This window comes from Heptranchias perlo, chromosome 6 (assembly GCF_035084215.1).
Source record: "Heptranchias perlo isolate sHepPer1 chromosome 6, sHepPer1.hap1, whole genome shotgun sequence".
Lineage (NCBI taxonomy): Eukaryota > Metazoa > Chordata > Chondrichthyes > Hexanchiformes > Hexanchidae > Heptranchias > Heptranchias perlo.
In genome coordinates, this window is record NC_090330.1 from 29157880 (window position 1) to 29174439 (window position 16560).

Consider the following 16560-nt stretch of genomic DNA (forward strand, 5'->3'; position numbering starts at 1 on the left):
GACATTGTAGTGGATTCGAATGGTCATTTAAATTCTGGCTTTGGGACTTGATCCAGTGCAATCTTATCGAATGAAAGTTTCCTTTTCTGTTAACTGTAAGGCTCCTAAGTGAAATGAAGTTCTTCAGTCTCAACCTAATTACTGATGGCGACAAGCCTACAGCACAGAACTGCCTTTAGTTTGACAATCCCATATAGAGAGATTGTAAGAGTGGTTGATGTGGTACATGGAAAATGTTATAATCGTACTCCATGGGTGCTGATTCAGGCATTTTTTGTGGGGTAATATAGAGAACTTGATCCTATTTTCCCGTCCTCTACTTGACCTAGGCGTGACGGCAGTGTCTAAAGAGCGAGGATCAGTTTCATTCCCCGAAGCTGATACTTTGATAAATACAAGTTAGTTCAACAACATTTGCAAGTGAAACGCATTAATTTTCAGACAAGTCTGTTCACGTTTAAATTTACGGTGAACTGCATTTTAAAATTTTTTTTCTCTTTTATTGAAGTGGTTATTTAGACCTGCGGGCAGCTAAAATCGAATCGCATACAATCGACAACAAAAATGCAATAAATGTAAGCAGTTTGTTTTTCAGATAGGATTACAGTTAGACAGCTTCCTCTAATGGAAAGTACACACGTTCAAAATATACAGGACACGGCAATATTTGTATACATACAACTTCAAATATATAATCTTCATTTGTAACCAGAGGCAAAATCTCAGTTTATACCGCTGGAGGAAAATATACAATGCACATTACTCAATGACTAGGACCTTTAAACTAACCGTTTCATTTTATTTAACAAAACGAGACGATCTACAAATAAGTACGGTTTGCACACAAGATTACTTGAAATAACACAAACACAAAATTATATGAATGTTTTCTTGAAAGTGACTCTTATTTCTGAATAACCAACCTCTGCCAGTTTTCACTCGCTGGAATGCTGCATTACAATATATTATAATACGACCATTATTGCAAATATAAAATCAATGACAAATACTCACTGGATGTTATTGCTGTCACTGAATGCTATAGTTATGGCATTTATTGGGACAATAAGGAACCGTTGCTTTTGTAATTAATTAAAAAGATTTTCTCATTGTAAGTTAAATTAAAATGACCTATACTGTGATGCTGTCGAATGTTCTGACAAATCTTCCTTTATAATTTTTTAACGGAGTCTCTAGCGGCAGTACCCTGGCTCCTTAAAGAGGAGACGGCGGTGCTCGCCGGTTGTGATGAGGAGACGCTTACAGACAGCAGGTCTCTTCCAAGAGGATTATTCGGACCGCAACCGCAACCATCCTCCTTGAGATCGCCAGAGGAGACAACAGAGTCCTGCTCAGGAGCACCATTCCTTCCTCTCTTCTTATCCTCTTCTTTTTTCCACTTCATCCTCCTGTTTTGGAACCATATCTTTATGTGTCGTTCGGTTAGGTTTAACATGACGGCCAGCTCTACCCTGCGGGGTCTGGAGATGTATTTGTTGAAAAGGAATTCTTTCTCCAACTCAAGCAACTGAGCTCGAGTATAGGCAGTGCGTGTGCGCTTATTTTCTTCCTGTTCCACCATAAAGGAACCCCCTGAAAACGAAGAGAAAGCATCAAAATCCACTTTAATTTTTCCTTTTCTTCGACACATTTTAAGCTGACTGTTACAAGAAGATAAGTCAGAAAGTATATTTCAGTCAAAGAAATTAAAACGATTCCATCCTGAAATTACGGAAATGCATAGTTTATATGAGAGTAGGGAATAGCTGAAAACCTGCATCTCCTCCTCTTATTTCTACATACTCCAACCTCGTTTCGATCTGCTAAAATGCTGATAACACCCTGGTGATAACACAGTCCAAAGCACACCGGCGCCTCATTCCCGTTTATGTAAATTATTTTGAAAAGGAAGAACACCCACAGAGGATTATTTTTCTAAAAGACTTGAGACAGTTTCTGTTTGCTCCTTCTCGCATTAGGAGGTTAATAAACCAGAAATGAGCTGCACGGGACTCAAGGTAGGGATTCAGCCAAAGTTTCAAGTGAGGTAGATGGCAAGTATCAATCAAGTCTACATTTAGGATTTTACTTGAGGAATTATTATTAACTCAATCAGGAAAAAAAACCTGGTTCATATTTCAATGCACCAAAACCGAAAACCAGAGACACGTAAGAAGCAGACGACTAAAAAGTTGGATTTTTTTGTGGAAAAAATGGCATTTCTACTTAGGAGGAACGGAACTTTTTACAAACCAAAATATTTCATGGTAGAACTGAATCGATACTGTTTTGGTCGTAATGTGGTTCACGGATTCTTTGTTAGGCATCCGTATGTTTCAGAAGATTAAAACTCCATTGACCGCCGCGCTTTCTTTTCATTTAAACTTCATATAAACGGCGAAGTGATATGAAGACAGTGATACGGAAGCGCCTTATAGAATACTCCAAAGATGTCGAACGCTGCCATTCCTGGACTCCCTTAAAATGTTAAGCGCAAGTCAACAAAATACATTTCTCGCACTTAAAGGTAGACACCTTTTCAAGTAATTTTGAATGTTTTTACATTACAAATAATGGAAATATGGACTTTCATGATAATCCATTGACATATGCTATGGAAGATATTTAATTGGGAGGGTTTTGTTAATTTATAAAGGGTACATAGCCCAATAGGGCACGCATTCATTTGTGTTCTCTGCTGTAATTATTAACTTTCTCCCCCCCCCCCCCCACCGTCCCCATTTTGAAAAGGGTGCATGTAAGATATTGATAACCACAGTGTATGGGTATCTGAACATTTGAAGATAAATCCCGGGACGAAATAATTATAACTAAACGCCATATTAGTTTTAAAACTGTATATTTGTTAAAAGTACTACATTGCTGTCCAAATGAATTAGTTTTCTGATATAAATTGGGGATCAGTGTAATTCAGTTGAATGAAAAATATATTAAGTCAAATTCGGAATTTCATGCCAACGTTTTCAACAGCTGTGAAATGATCGTATCTCATGAAAAACTGGCGCTTTGTAAATTGCCTTTTGTTGCAGGTGTCAATCTGTTTTCCATTCTGAGTTTTACAGGATTTTAGAGGACAATTATTTTTACTGTGTATCATCCCGAATTAATAGGTTAAGCAAACTTTCAAAGTTAATTCTGTAATTGAAATAACTAGTTTACTATAGAATATCTTTAAAATGTCCAGAATATTCAGGTGACATGAATTCACACTGACGTCCGAATAGAATCTGTAGAGCTACTGTTAACTGCAATAGAAATATATTTTAAAAACCTGTATATTTTATAGTCATAAAGTGAGTGCGATTCAATAAGTATGATGCTACAAATTAAGCAAAAGATTTTATTTGAACAATTGGAAAGTCAAAATGGCCCATCTCGGGCGGATGGGACTCCCAAAGCCAGGGGACGTGGCCTTTTGTATTCCAGCCTTACCAGCAGCTTCCCGCCAGCGAGGACGAACAAAGTGGCCAGTAACTGCCTATCATAATATAAAACTACTGCACTAAGGAAAAGTATTTAACTGATCCATTAGAAATTCGATATGTAAAACTGTGGGTTAGATCTCGGCTCAGTTGGCGCTGCCTTACGTTGTGTTTCGAACTTGCTTTACGCGCTCCCTCAATTACTGTTTTTGACGGCGCGGGATATGTCCTGCCAACCGTAAGATTACTTTCAGACACCAGAAACATATAATTGCTACTAGAAATATGTAGATATTCTGATTCAAGATGATGAAACATCATGTTTAAAGATAAATATTAATCAAGCAACAATATCCAACAGGTGTGCGGCGGCCTTAATCTGAAGCCTGGCCCTTTCACCCAAATTGGGCCATTTCACCCACGCAATTTTGGCGATCTGATCAATTCCTTCACTAATTCATGAACTCGTTGATTGATAATGCTGTAACAACGAAGGTCTGAAAACACGTTTCATTACTGTTATCGACAGCACGGTCGTGTCAGATTGCAGCTCAATTGCGCCTATCATAGTTAAAAGTACGTTTCTGTCCCTTTCAACTATAAACTAAAAGATTTAGTGGTGACCTGATCCAAATGTTTAAAATGTTGAAAGGATTTGATAGGGTAGATACAGTGAAACTATTTCCTCTGGGGTAGGGGAATCAAGAAGGACCAGATATAATCTTAAAATTAGAGCTAGGCCATTTAGGAGTAAAATCAGGAAGTATTTTTTCACACAAATAGTAGAAATCTCGAACGCTCTCCCCCAAAAGTCTGTGGATGCTGGGATGATTGGAGCTTTCAAGACTGAAATAGATAGATTTTTGTTGGGTAAAGGTATCAAGGGATATAGAGCAAAGGTTGTACATGGATTTGAGGTACATTTCAGCCACTACCTAATTGAATGGCTGAGCACGCTCGACGGGCTGAATGGCCTACTCCTTTTCCTATGTTCCTATCATGCTAGGAAGTCTGTGCTGAAATATTCAATTTATTTATTTATATTGTGAAGTAGTTACTTATGATGGAAGACGTAATTCGCAGAATCATCATGTAAATATCATATGATTTAAATCTTACATTTTACTTGCCATAAAATGTACCTGCCCTGCATTCTGATAAAAGAATCAAAATCCCCAGTAACAGCCTCACTACATCAATAATTTGGCAATACAAGTTAGGAACGTACTACTCACCTTCCTTTGTTTAAAATTGTCTTTTGTAATTCACTGGAACTGGGATTCCAAATGCAGAAATATACACCCAGGCATGTTAGATACTAAACCTATTGTCATGATCCCTATTATTTGTTGGAAATTGTTTTTTCCTACAGCTAAAAATTCAGTTTAATAACATGTAAAATGGTAAACGAAGTCACGGGTATAGAAATATAATCCGCCCATAATCTAACCGAAGAAAAAATAATCAACAGTTTAATTCCAAGCTGGGAATCACGGAAAATCAATCTTTAAAGTATAGTTCTTAAAAGGCAAACTGCTTTCCGGAACAGAGGTGATTGCCCTCTATTTGCTGGTTCCTGATAACATTTGCGCTAAATAGGCAGCAGTAAAATGAAAAGAAAATCTTTTAAAAGCGATGCATCATTTTCGAAATGCGTAATTTATAGCAGAAAGATTATGGAATTATTGCATTTGTTTTCACAAGACTACCTCCGTTGCGCACGCAATAGCTTCAGATGTGGAGAAATAAACAACGCCATTTAACAGTTTGGGGAAATGCTAAGCATTTGTTGAGACTCTCGTTCCAGTCCACATGTGTTTGGTTATGTAATGGGCTGCGATTTCACTTTTATGACTTGATACAAACAAATCTAGAGTAATTATACACATATAGATCCCTTTACGACCAGCAATCACATCATCACCCGGATGCGCTGCGATTTGCGACTGAATTCAATTTGTAGTTTGCCATAATTAGATTTTAAGCTGCTCCCAATATTAGATAAATCTCCAATTTTCAAAATGCAAGTTTTAAAAAAATTGTTACAGCTCATATGCACTGTACCGAAGTCAACTATCGAATTTCTGTTTCACATCGCTTCAAAAGTGTTTGACCGAACTAGGTTTCAATTTCTCCTCAAGTAACAGCAGAGGCGAAATCCACAAATGAGTGTTATTGGTTAAAACATGTCTGTGGCAGAAAATCCAGTTTGCTTTTAAATCTGAGATGCCTGGATACTGTATTTAGTTCGATTCAATATTACCACGTGTTATGTGCAGTGCCGAGCATTGCCTGCTAACTTTTTACAAAGCTCCCAGCCATTTTTGTTCCATGTTCCAAATTTTGTCCCACAGAGAGAGCGCCAAATTTATACGCAATCTAATTGGGCTCTGTTTAAAAATGCATTAGAAAACTTCATTTATAAAATTAGTTCCACAATAAAATGTTCCTGACTCAGATTTCGTTATACCGACATTGATTTATTGGTGTAATTTTGATTGTTGAAAAAAAATTAAGATGATTAATGAAAGTGATAAAAAGTGTGTAATGTTACTGTTTAAAACAAGTTCGTTTAAAACAACGTAATCATAAGGACACGGTTATGATTTTAATTTTAAAAAGTAGAGGAAGGTATGTACAAATTTACCGTTTGGTGTAGTATAATTATAGTCTAAGGACCATCCTGGTTTTCACTGACAACTTGAAGTATTAATGGATTCTACTATGATAGTAAGCAATGCCATTACTACTGCCATCAAGGATAATTAGAACATACCAATAATATCGATAGCATTAACCAGGGTGAAATACCCATTAGCGCTTGTTATCTAATGCTCTCCATCCATCCATGCCCTAATTAGTAGTTTAATTATTTTCTTGGGTTATCATCAGTTGAAAAAAATATCCCACAGTCATTAGGAAAATAAATTGCCTCTCAGGGAAGTCCTGGACACTTACCCGGCCATTGTCCTTTCCAAACGTGGGCATGCGACTTGGTAGATTTCATCCATGGGAAGGGCAGATGAGTCCTATTGTGTTCATCCAGGGCACCCATTTCGGAGCCGCTCCCAAAGCAAGCCCCTTGGTGGATGTGCGGGTCAGGGTGCTGTTGCTGTGGATGGTGAAGATGCGAGACTGCAGGATCCTCTGATATCGCAGGTACTTCGAAAGGAGAAATGTCAGCCGGACTCCCTTGTTCAAGTCCTGACAAGGAAGGGTTGGCATATGAAGTCTGTGGCTGTCTCCCTACATAGAGACATGCTGGTGGGCTTTGATTATATTCCTGGGCTTGTGATCTCTGATAAGCGCATGATTCCTTATACATTTGAGCCGGCGCATAATAATGTTCCTCGCTATTCATGGCTACTAGTGCATCAACAATTGAAACATAAGGATGCCACTGTAATTTTACAGTTTAATAGCTCTGCCTACCTTGATTCACTAATCAAAATAGCACCTGACACTCTGTTATGCTCCGTGGAGAACTACGAATATGTCATGTGACTTGGTTCTTACAACCTATTGGACTGTAATTTCAAGATAAGAACACTTGGTCAACTTCACCTGCCTGTGGAGCCCATTTACTTTTCATATAGTTTACTAACAATGGAAACTTGTGTGAGTGCCAGGCGTTTACCTTTCTCTCTTCCAAGAAATACTTGTTTCATTCAAGAACAGTTTCTGTGCTTTCTCAATCGAAACACAGATGGCAGGTATACTGGCTACGAATTAATTCTTTACCTCATTCCAGCGTAATCAGCAAAGTTACACAAATATGTTGAATTTTAAACATTTAACTTGGAAAATGTATGACCAGATATGAATAGTATCAGTGATAGATTAGACAGGGCAGTGTTATCGCCTTCTCAGCGACTTAGGCCTGGGAACCACAGATAGCAAAAAAAAAGTGGTTTATTTCTAACAAACGAAGATTAGCTACTGTTTTCTTCACTGATCCTGTTTGAATGACTAGGATTAACACGTCTGTGATGAAATCCTTTAGCAGCAGGTCCACATGTGACTTTGCATATGTTCAATCCCTTTCAGTTGGGTTTGAAATATTTCGTGTTATGCACATATCGTTCTAACATTAATGTAAATAGTTTTACCGCTAATGGCTATTTTTAATTTAACTTTTGTTTGTATTTTAGCAGACTTGTAGAAACACCCGATTGTTACACCTGTTTGTCCTTTTACCTTTCTTCCAGCTTCTTCATTTACTTCTTTACAAACCCCCATGTTAACATCTTTGTTGAACTATTGATTTATTTCATGTTGCTGTATTTTAACTTTTCTCCCGCTTTACCTGTCACTTGTTTCAACGTCTGTTTTAAACTTCGACCCGATTAAATATTGACTTTTGATTAGGAGACCCTGTTCAGAAATTCTGGCAAGTGTATTATCTTATAACGTTTAAAGAAGTTGGCATCATTTCATACAGATATTTTTAAATAACTTTTTTTCATTCGTTTACTCTAACGATGACCTTATTCTTTAAAGTTAAATTGAAAACCGCCCTGGTATCCTTTAGCGGCCGATTGATTATTTAGAGTTTTTTTTCTCTATAATTCACAGCGCGTGTTGACCTTTCCGGGTGATATGGTAGAACTTGCTGCTGGTTGACTTGGTGACAAGGATATGAGGAGGCGGGGAGCTACTGGAAAGGACAAAGATCGCTTCACTACCTGTGTTCACTCATGCTTTCTCACACAGAGACTATTTACTTTGCACTCCTGCTGTAATTGCACATTTCTGCAGATTTTTACCCATTTAAACGCTTCATTTAACTCCATTTTCAGCTTCTCGATAACTGATAAAAAAGGGAACATATTTAAAAAAGAAATTTTTTTCCTTAAAGAAGGAACGACTTTTGGGGCTTTGTTTTGTTCATTTTAAGCCAGTCTTTTACTAACTGAGACCGAATGCATTTCTTAATTATACATTTGGCATGAATTTTACGCCATTCTGCATGGTCAAGATCCCATCAGATTAAACACTCCTCGGCAATTTTTGAAACACACACCCTCTCTCTGTAAAAGCTTTATCTATGAGTTAGTAAATATTTACGGAGAATATGTTCATCCTGCCTTGCACGCTAACGGAATATTTTGAAACAGTAACCAGAAAAGTACGCTTTAACGATCATAAGAGACTCGCATTGAATTATAATATTTCTCATAATTATACAATTTCAGATGATCATAAAAGTAGAGTCCATTAATGGTAAAATGTGTTTCCGCTATCTGAATCCATTCGCCTCTTCGATAAAACGGGACACTGAGCATTTGATTCAGTATTGAGCCATTAACCAATTGCTTTCCCGAGCCATTAAACACCAGCTCTTATGGATAAATAAACAGAAAAGGTTGTAAACCAATTACTGAGGATAGTGAAAAAGTATTTTATTAGCACGAATTACTGATAGTCAGCCACTCACTTCAGGGAAAATTCTGCACAACAATTCTTCCTTCGTTCGGATGAAAAAGAACGAAAATATTAAAGATATTACAACTCAATTATAAAATTAATTTAAATAGTTCTGTGCATTGTAACATTGTGGCTAGTTAGCAAAAGTTTAAATACTGAAATACATTTTAAACACACTTTATGATATATTTTACAACATTTTGGAGCGGCCTACCATGTAACGTGTCCACTTATAACCAAAGAAGTCAGTGATGTTTCAAATGGTGTTTTAGCGTTGGCTTCGTGATGTGAAAAACAATAGTTCACCATCTGCACCGCAAATAAACAGGCTTTTTAGTCCTAGTTATTGCGGGCTGTTAATATTTAGTTATTAGACGTGTTGCAGTTGTATTGTGGTATCTGACCAAAATATTGTCTTAAAGGAAAGTGTATTGGCATAATTACCTATTGTAAAATGAAAAAGGAGGGGAAGGATTACAACGTATGCTTTGGTTATACTGAAGTTATCGATTTGGGATGGGCAAGCCGGGAACCTGAGGCTAGTGATGTATTGACAACTTTTGCGTCCCTGCTAAATGAAAAGTGTTTCAAAGCAACGCATAAGTGAGAGTATAACTGCACCCTTAGAAATTGGCTTCAATTTAGATAGTAAAATCGTTAAAATGGGCGATAGGCAACAACAGGAATTTAGAGTTGAAAGGGTCCAGTTGTTAAGAACAAATGGAACAGGTACATTGTGAATAATGTCACGTAGTTAATGTTTCTCCCAGACAGTTTGCTGTTCACTTCAGTGAGGTTGCTCTGGCTGGGTTTTACCAGTTTTCTGTTGCCGTCGCGTGCTCGTTCGCTCAATGGTTGTAACACTATATTTATTTTAAAACATAACACAAAAGCAAAAATGAAATACAATGTCCTTCAATTGTGTAGATAGGATTTACAAACGATCACATTGGACCTTATGATTCGGATTGTATGCTATATAAATATTGACTGCCGTTGAGGACCATAAGCCAATCTATCCATAGGATGCTTACATAAGTGACCCAGAATTGAGTTCGTCATTGTACTCTGAAGGTTATGACTGCGGCGATAGTTTACCAGTTATGGCCTGCAAATTGCAGTTTGTTTTATGTTACTTTTTAAAACTTCCATTACTCTTTAAGACTGTTGGTTCACCCACTTTGCGGAGATAGTTGTGTAATGTTAGTGGAAGCCTGGAACAATGTCAGTCACTGGAAACATCCCTGTTAACATATTGTTCTAACAAACGATCGACATAAATATTCATAATCCCTGCTGATTGACTTCTGAAAGTTACTTTCAATAGTCAAACTGATTTTTTTCTTCAGGTCCTATACTGTTTTACTCTGGGGACTCAGTAGACTTCAGTGCCGGCGGAGTGTACATGTTCGTTTCACTACTTGACTCCCATTTCAGTATTCATGATTTAGTGCTTTTCAATACTTCGACTAATCGCAATCCACAAGAACAGTAGAATTTGAATGAAGTACTCTGTTCAAGTTTGACTTCTTCCGTGACGTTTTCTTAGATTTGCCACGTCGGATTTGGCAGCAATGGCTCTGCGATGTGCAGGCTGCACTGTAGAAAACAGTAATGCGGAAATTCAGGAAACCGAACAGAAGTTTAACTGATAACAATTTTTTCAATGCACCATTGATGCGTAAGGAACCGACCTGCTTACTAATAATGGGTCAGTCCCCTATGCACGAGAAGTACACTTTAAGTCAGGAAAGCTATTCCTTGCTCCCAATACATTTCAGATAAAGATACGCAGAATCAGTTTCATTTTTTTCAAAAATCAATACAGGTGTTTCGACACGAAACTAAATATTACTGCTGTACAAATCACAAATAATCATTAGTGATATAGTTCGAAACCCTCGCTATGCAGAGAATTGTGGAATATATTGGAGAAGGGAAAATTTATTAACCTCAGGAGTTCCATAAGGATCTGTCCTTGACCTCCTCCTCTTCATCATCTACTGCCCCATGGTGACATTGTCCCAGTCAAAGGGTCAGCTTTCACATTTACACTGATCACACCCAGCTCTACCTCATCACTACCTCTCTCAATCCTTCCACTGCCTCTGTGCTGTTAGACTGCTTATCCGATATCTAGTGTTGGATGAGTTGCAATTTCCTTCATCACCCCTGCCATAAACTCCATACCCTTGCGACTGATTCCATTCCCCTCCCCAGCCACTGTCTCAGGCTGAACCAGACTATTTGCAACCTCGGCATCCTATTTGACCTTAAGCTAAGCTTCCCAACCCATATCCTTTCAATCTCATAAGAACATAAGAACTAAGAGCAGGAGTAGACCATCCGGCCCCTCGAGCCTGCTCTGCCATTCAACAAGATCATGGCTGATCATCTACCTCAAAGCCATTTTCCTGCACTATCCCCATATCCCTTGATGCCTTTAATATCTAGAAATCTCTGTTTTGAATGTACTCAATGACTGAGCCTCCACAGCTGTCTGGGGTAGAGAATTCCAAAGATGCACCATCCTCTAAATGAAGACATTTCTCCTCATCTCAGTCCTAAATGGCCTACCCCTTATTCTGAGACTGTGACCCCTGGTTTTGTGACCCCTGAGACATCCTCCCTGCATCTACCCTGTCGAGCCCTGTAAGAATTTTGAATGTTTCAATGATATCTCCTCTCATTCATCTAAACTCTAGAGAATAGAGGTGTAGTCTTCTCAATCTCTCCTCATACGACAATCCCACCATCCCAGGAATCAGTCTGGTAAACCTTTTTTTGCACTCCATCTATGGCAAGTATATCCTTTCTTAGGTAAGGAGACCAAAATTATACACAATACTCCACGTTATATTCCATCTGCCATTTTCTTGCCCACTCACTATATCCCCCTGAAGCCTCTTTGCATCCTCCTCACAACTCACATTCCCACCTAGTTTTGTGTCATCAGCAAACTTGGAAATATTACATTTGGTCCCCTCATCCAAATTATTGATCTAGATTGTGAATAGCTGGGGCCAAAGCACGATCCCTGTGCTACCCCACTAGTCACAGTCTGCCAACCTGAAAAAAAGAACCGTTTATTCCTACTCTCTGTTTTCTGTCTGTTAACTAATTCTCAATCCATGTCAGTATATTACCCCCAATTCCATGTGTTCTAACTTTGTTCATCAACTTCCTGTGTGAGACCTTATTGAAAGCCTTCTGAAAATCCAAATACACCACGTCCACTGGTTTCCCCTTATCTATTCTACTAGTTGCATCCTCAAAGAACTCCAATAGGTCTGTCAAACATGGTTTCCCTTTCATAAATCCATGTTGACACTGCCAAATCCTATTATTATTTTCTAAGTGCCCTGTTATCACATCCTTTATAATAGATTCTAACATTTTCCCTACTACTGATGTCAGGCTAACAGGTCTGTAGTTCCCTGTTTTCTCTCTCCCTCCTTTTTTAAATAGTGGGGTTACATTTGCTACCCTCCAATCTGCAGGAACTGTTCCACAATCGATAGAATTTTGGAAGATGACAACCAATGCATCCACTATCTCTATAGCCACCACTTTCAAAACCTGGGATGTAGATCATCAGGTCCTTGGGATTTATCGACTTTCAGTCCCATTAATTTCTCTAGTACTATTTTTTTTACTAATACTAATTTCTTTCAGTTCCTTTTTCTCACTAGACCCTTGGTTCTCTAGTATTTTTGGGAGACTGCCTACGTCCACCTCTGCCACATCGGCAGCATCCACTCTTACCTCAGCCGAAATGCTCATCCATGCCTTTGCCACCTCTAGACTAGGCTATTACAATGCTCTCCTGGCTAGCCTATCATCCTCCACTCTTGGTAAACTTCAGCTCATCCAAAACTCAGTTGCCCACTTCGTATCTCACACCAAGTCCGTTCACCCCTGTTCTTGCTGATCTTCATTGACTCCCAGTCTCCCAAATGTCTCCAATTTAAAATTCTCATCTTTATGTTTAAATTCTTCATGGTTTTGCTCCTTCCTATATCTGTAGCTTCAGCACTACACTGCCCCCCCTCCCCACCCAACTTTCCATTCCTCTGATTTTGGCCTTTTGTGCACCCCCTCGCTTCACCCCGCTATTGGCAGTTTCAACCACCTAGGCCCTCTCATCCAGAATCCCCTGTCTAAACCCCTCTGCCTCTCCACCAAAACCCATCTTACTCCTCCGAATATCTCCTTCTTTGGCTTCCCGTCCTTTTATTTCTAATTAGACCTCTGTGAAGCCCTTGGGACGTTTTCTACCTTAAAGGGACTCTATAAATGCAAGTTGTTGTTGTGTCCCACCTTCCCTGTAAACGTAATTCTTATCGTCACTTTGTCTTCCTCCCCGACTCAGATTGAAGACAAACACTGTGACGTGGGAATCAGCAGGGGTAGCCAGATTATTGCTAACCGGCTGGATGCAGTAAACAAGGACAAGGCCACGATGGTACTATGATTGATATGACCACTTTAACAAATACAGCAGTACTGAAAAGCTGTGCACGGATTAAATTCTGGAAATTCAATGTGAAAGATTGAGCAAGCTAAATGCACATGTTTTACCTGCAGAACATAAACTACCAGGATGGCATTAAATCTTATTTGACAGTCGGCTGCAACACGTGCAAAAGAAAAGTAGCAGTGAAAACAACGCAAATCCTCCAGAAGGTGCTGAGGATCTTTTCGAGCCTTGAGGCCTAGAACTGCTGTCAGTCACCAACATGCATCGTGCCCTTCGATAATAAATTACAAATTAAAATATGTCACAAAATAAAATAAATACTGCGGACACCACACAGTGAATTGCGCCTATTCGATTGCCTTTTTATTTCGAGAAAGCTGGGATAGGTTTAATTTATGTAGTAAATATACAGAGTGTACCAAAAGGGTCTTATTTGCAAACCAACTGAACGTACCAACATTCAGTCACACGTTATGCAATGACGAAAAACTTATGGGTGAAGAGGATCCCTAAACGTTCAACTGATGGGAAGGGAGCAGCCGGTGTGTGCGAGCTTGACAACAGGGAATTGAGTCGAAGGATTGAGCACTTCATGGGCGGTTTGGATGATGTAATTCAGCAAAGTGTTTGCTGCTCCCCAGAAGTAACTGACGATTTGTGTTGCTTAAGCAACCCAAAATACTAAGTTCGTAAGAATGGCAACAGAATTTCTTAACAACAGTAACCATTTCAGAGAATGTTAGTTCATTCCACTAAAATTGCTTTTATATTCTAATCTTCCCATTGATGTAATAACGGACACTAAATGAAAACGAATGTATATATATATATTTCAATGAGAACAAGACTGTAGTCTGATCTATGCTCAAATTACATTATAACCATAAGAATCAAGTGCGTGTAGGTTGTAGCTGTCGATTGACTCCCAGAGTGAGATTACAGTTTTGAAATCACTGCAGGTTATTGTTTTATAATATATACCGCAAATCTCAGCAGGTAGTTTGACTTAGATTACAGTCTTTTTTTTGCCACTCAATACGCATGCTCTCAATACGCATGACAAAAGCGAGTGCATTTGTGTCTTTGTATTAATGATTGTGATATAATCAAAGTTTATCAAGATATGTGTTTCATAGAAGTTTCAAAGCGAACGGTTGAACCTATTAGTTTGCATTCTGCAGTTGATGTTCTGTATATGAACTTTGAAAAGGCGTTTGATTAAAGTACCACATTATAGGCTTGTCAGCAAAATTGAAGCCTGTGGAATAAAAGGGGCAGTGGCAGCATGGATCCGAAATTGGCGAAGTGACAGGAAACAAAGAGTAGTGGTAAACGGTTGTTTTTCCTTTATAAAACATTGGTTTGGCCATAACTGGATTATTGTGTCCAATTCTGGGCACCGCACTTTAGGAAGGATGTGTAGGCCTTACAGAGGGTACAGAAAAGATTTACTAGAATGGTTCTAGGGATGAGGGACTTCAGTTATGTGGATAGACTGGAGAAGCTGGGGTTGTTCTCCTTAGAACAAAGAAGGTTGAGAGGAGATTTGATAGAATTGTTCAAAATCATGAAGGACTTAGATAAAGTAAATAAAGAGAAACTGTTCCCATTGGCGGAAGGGTCAAGAACCAGTGGACACAGATATACAGGTGATTGGCAAAAGAACCAAAGGCGACACAAGGAAAATCTTTTTTACGTAGCGAGTAGTTATGATCTGACCTTTTTGTCTTTGGCCTCTTACACTGTTCCAATGAAGCTCAATGTATGCTCGAGGAACAGCACCTCTTCTTTTGATTAGGCTCTTTACAACCTTCCGGACTCAACATTGATTTCAATAACTTCGGATCATAACCACTGCTCCCATTTTTTCGTCAGCAAGTGCTGGTAATGGTTCTGCTGCCATTTACAGCCACTCCTGATCAATCTTTTGTTTCTTAACCTGTCCCATTACCACTTTCCTTGCCTTGCACCATCATTCCTTTTGTCATTTAATCACTCGTGCCCTCCACCCTATCAGAGACCTTCCCTTTTGTTCTGTCCTCTCCTCCCTTCCCCCCTTTCCCTGGCTCTGTACTTGCTCAAAAACTTTAATTCTTTTAACATCTTCTAGTTCTGATGAAAGGTCTTCAACCTGAAACGTTAACTTTGTTTCTTTCTCCACAGATGCTGCCTGACTTGATGAGTATTTCCAGCATTTTCTGTTTTTATTTCATCTGACCTAGCCCTACCCTTATGTAACATATGTATGGCCCCTGGTGTTCCTCAAACAATCAAAGTGAAACTATCTATCGATAGGAACATAATCTAGCCCAATAACTCTTATATACCTCTATCAAATCAACACATCTCTAAAGTGAATAGACCATCTTTTTAAGCCTATCTGAGTAACTAAGGTTTTAAGCTGGGATTCATTCTTGTGGCCCTTTTGCCGGGTGTTTAAATCACCCACCATATGAGGGGACCAAAACAGGATGCAGTATCTAAATCTGGTCCAACCAAGGTCTTGTACAAGGACAAAATGGTTTGCTTTGTTTATATTGAATAGTACTGTTAATACAATCTAATACCCTATTTGCTTTGGCTATGGCTTCTCAGCATTGGTTATGAACCTTTAGAGAATTATGAACTATAACACCAAGATCTGTTTCTCAACCGCATTCAGTTCTATTGTAAAGTGTAAGTTTACTTGATGTTGCTCCTGCCCAAATGCATAACACTGGACTTATCTAGGTTAACTACAATTTGCCAGAGTTTGGCCCAACACATCTAAATCTGCTTTCAGAAATATGTTCTGCTCCACAGTCTAACACGCACAAATTGCTTACAAGATAGGATCAAGTATAAAAAGGTATTTAGGGTTATATGATAATACTTTCAGTGGAGTGCACAGTTTTGTACACTATTGGTCCTTCATTACTAGCTTATTTTAAAACTTGTCTTGGGAACACATACTACTTTTGTATGTTCAACAAAGCCGCTGTCTAACCGTAGGATTGTGTAATTTCGACTCCATTTTACAACAAGCATGAAAACACTGCATCAATCTGTTTAACTGTTGGATAGATTATTTAAAAAATCTGGTTGACCGCAACTTTTGGAGATATTCCTGACAACCACTTCACCACTTCCAATTCCATTCCAACACACAATCCACTGTTGACATCTGATCAAAATTCACTGTCTTAAGTCTCCACAATCCAATAGCTACTC

General features: G+C 38.6%; 1 protein-coding gene across 1 annotated transcript; it reads right to left on the minus strand.

The window, feature by feature from the left end:
- Positions 1-653: 653 nt before the first annotated feature.
- On the minus strand, positions 654-6804 carry pdx1 (pancreatic and duodenal homeobox 1). The gene is made up of 2 exons (XM_067985403.1): positions 6402-6804; positions 654-1593 (listed from the first exon to the last, which is right to left on the minus strand). The coding sequence occupies exons 1-2, from the start codon at positions 6802-6804 to the stop codon at positions 1172-1174; spliced, it is 825 nt and encodes a 274-aa protein (XP_067841504.1). The 3' UTR covers positions 654-1171.
- Between the last annotated feature and the right edge of the window lie 9756 nt (positions 6805-16560).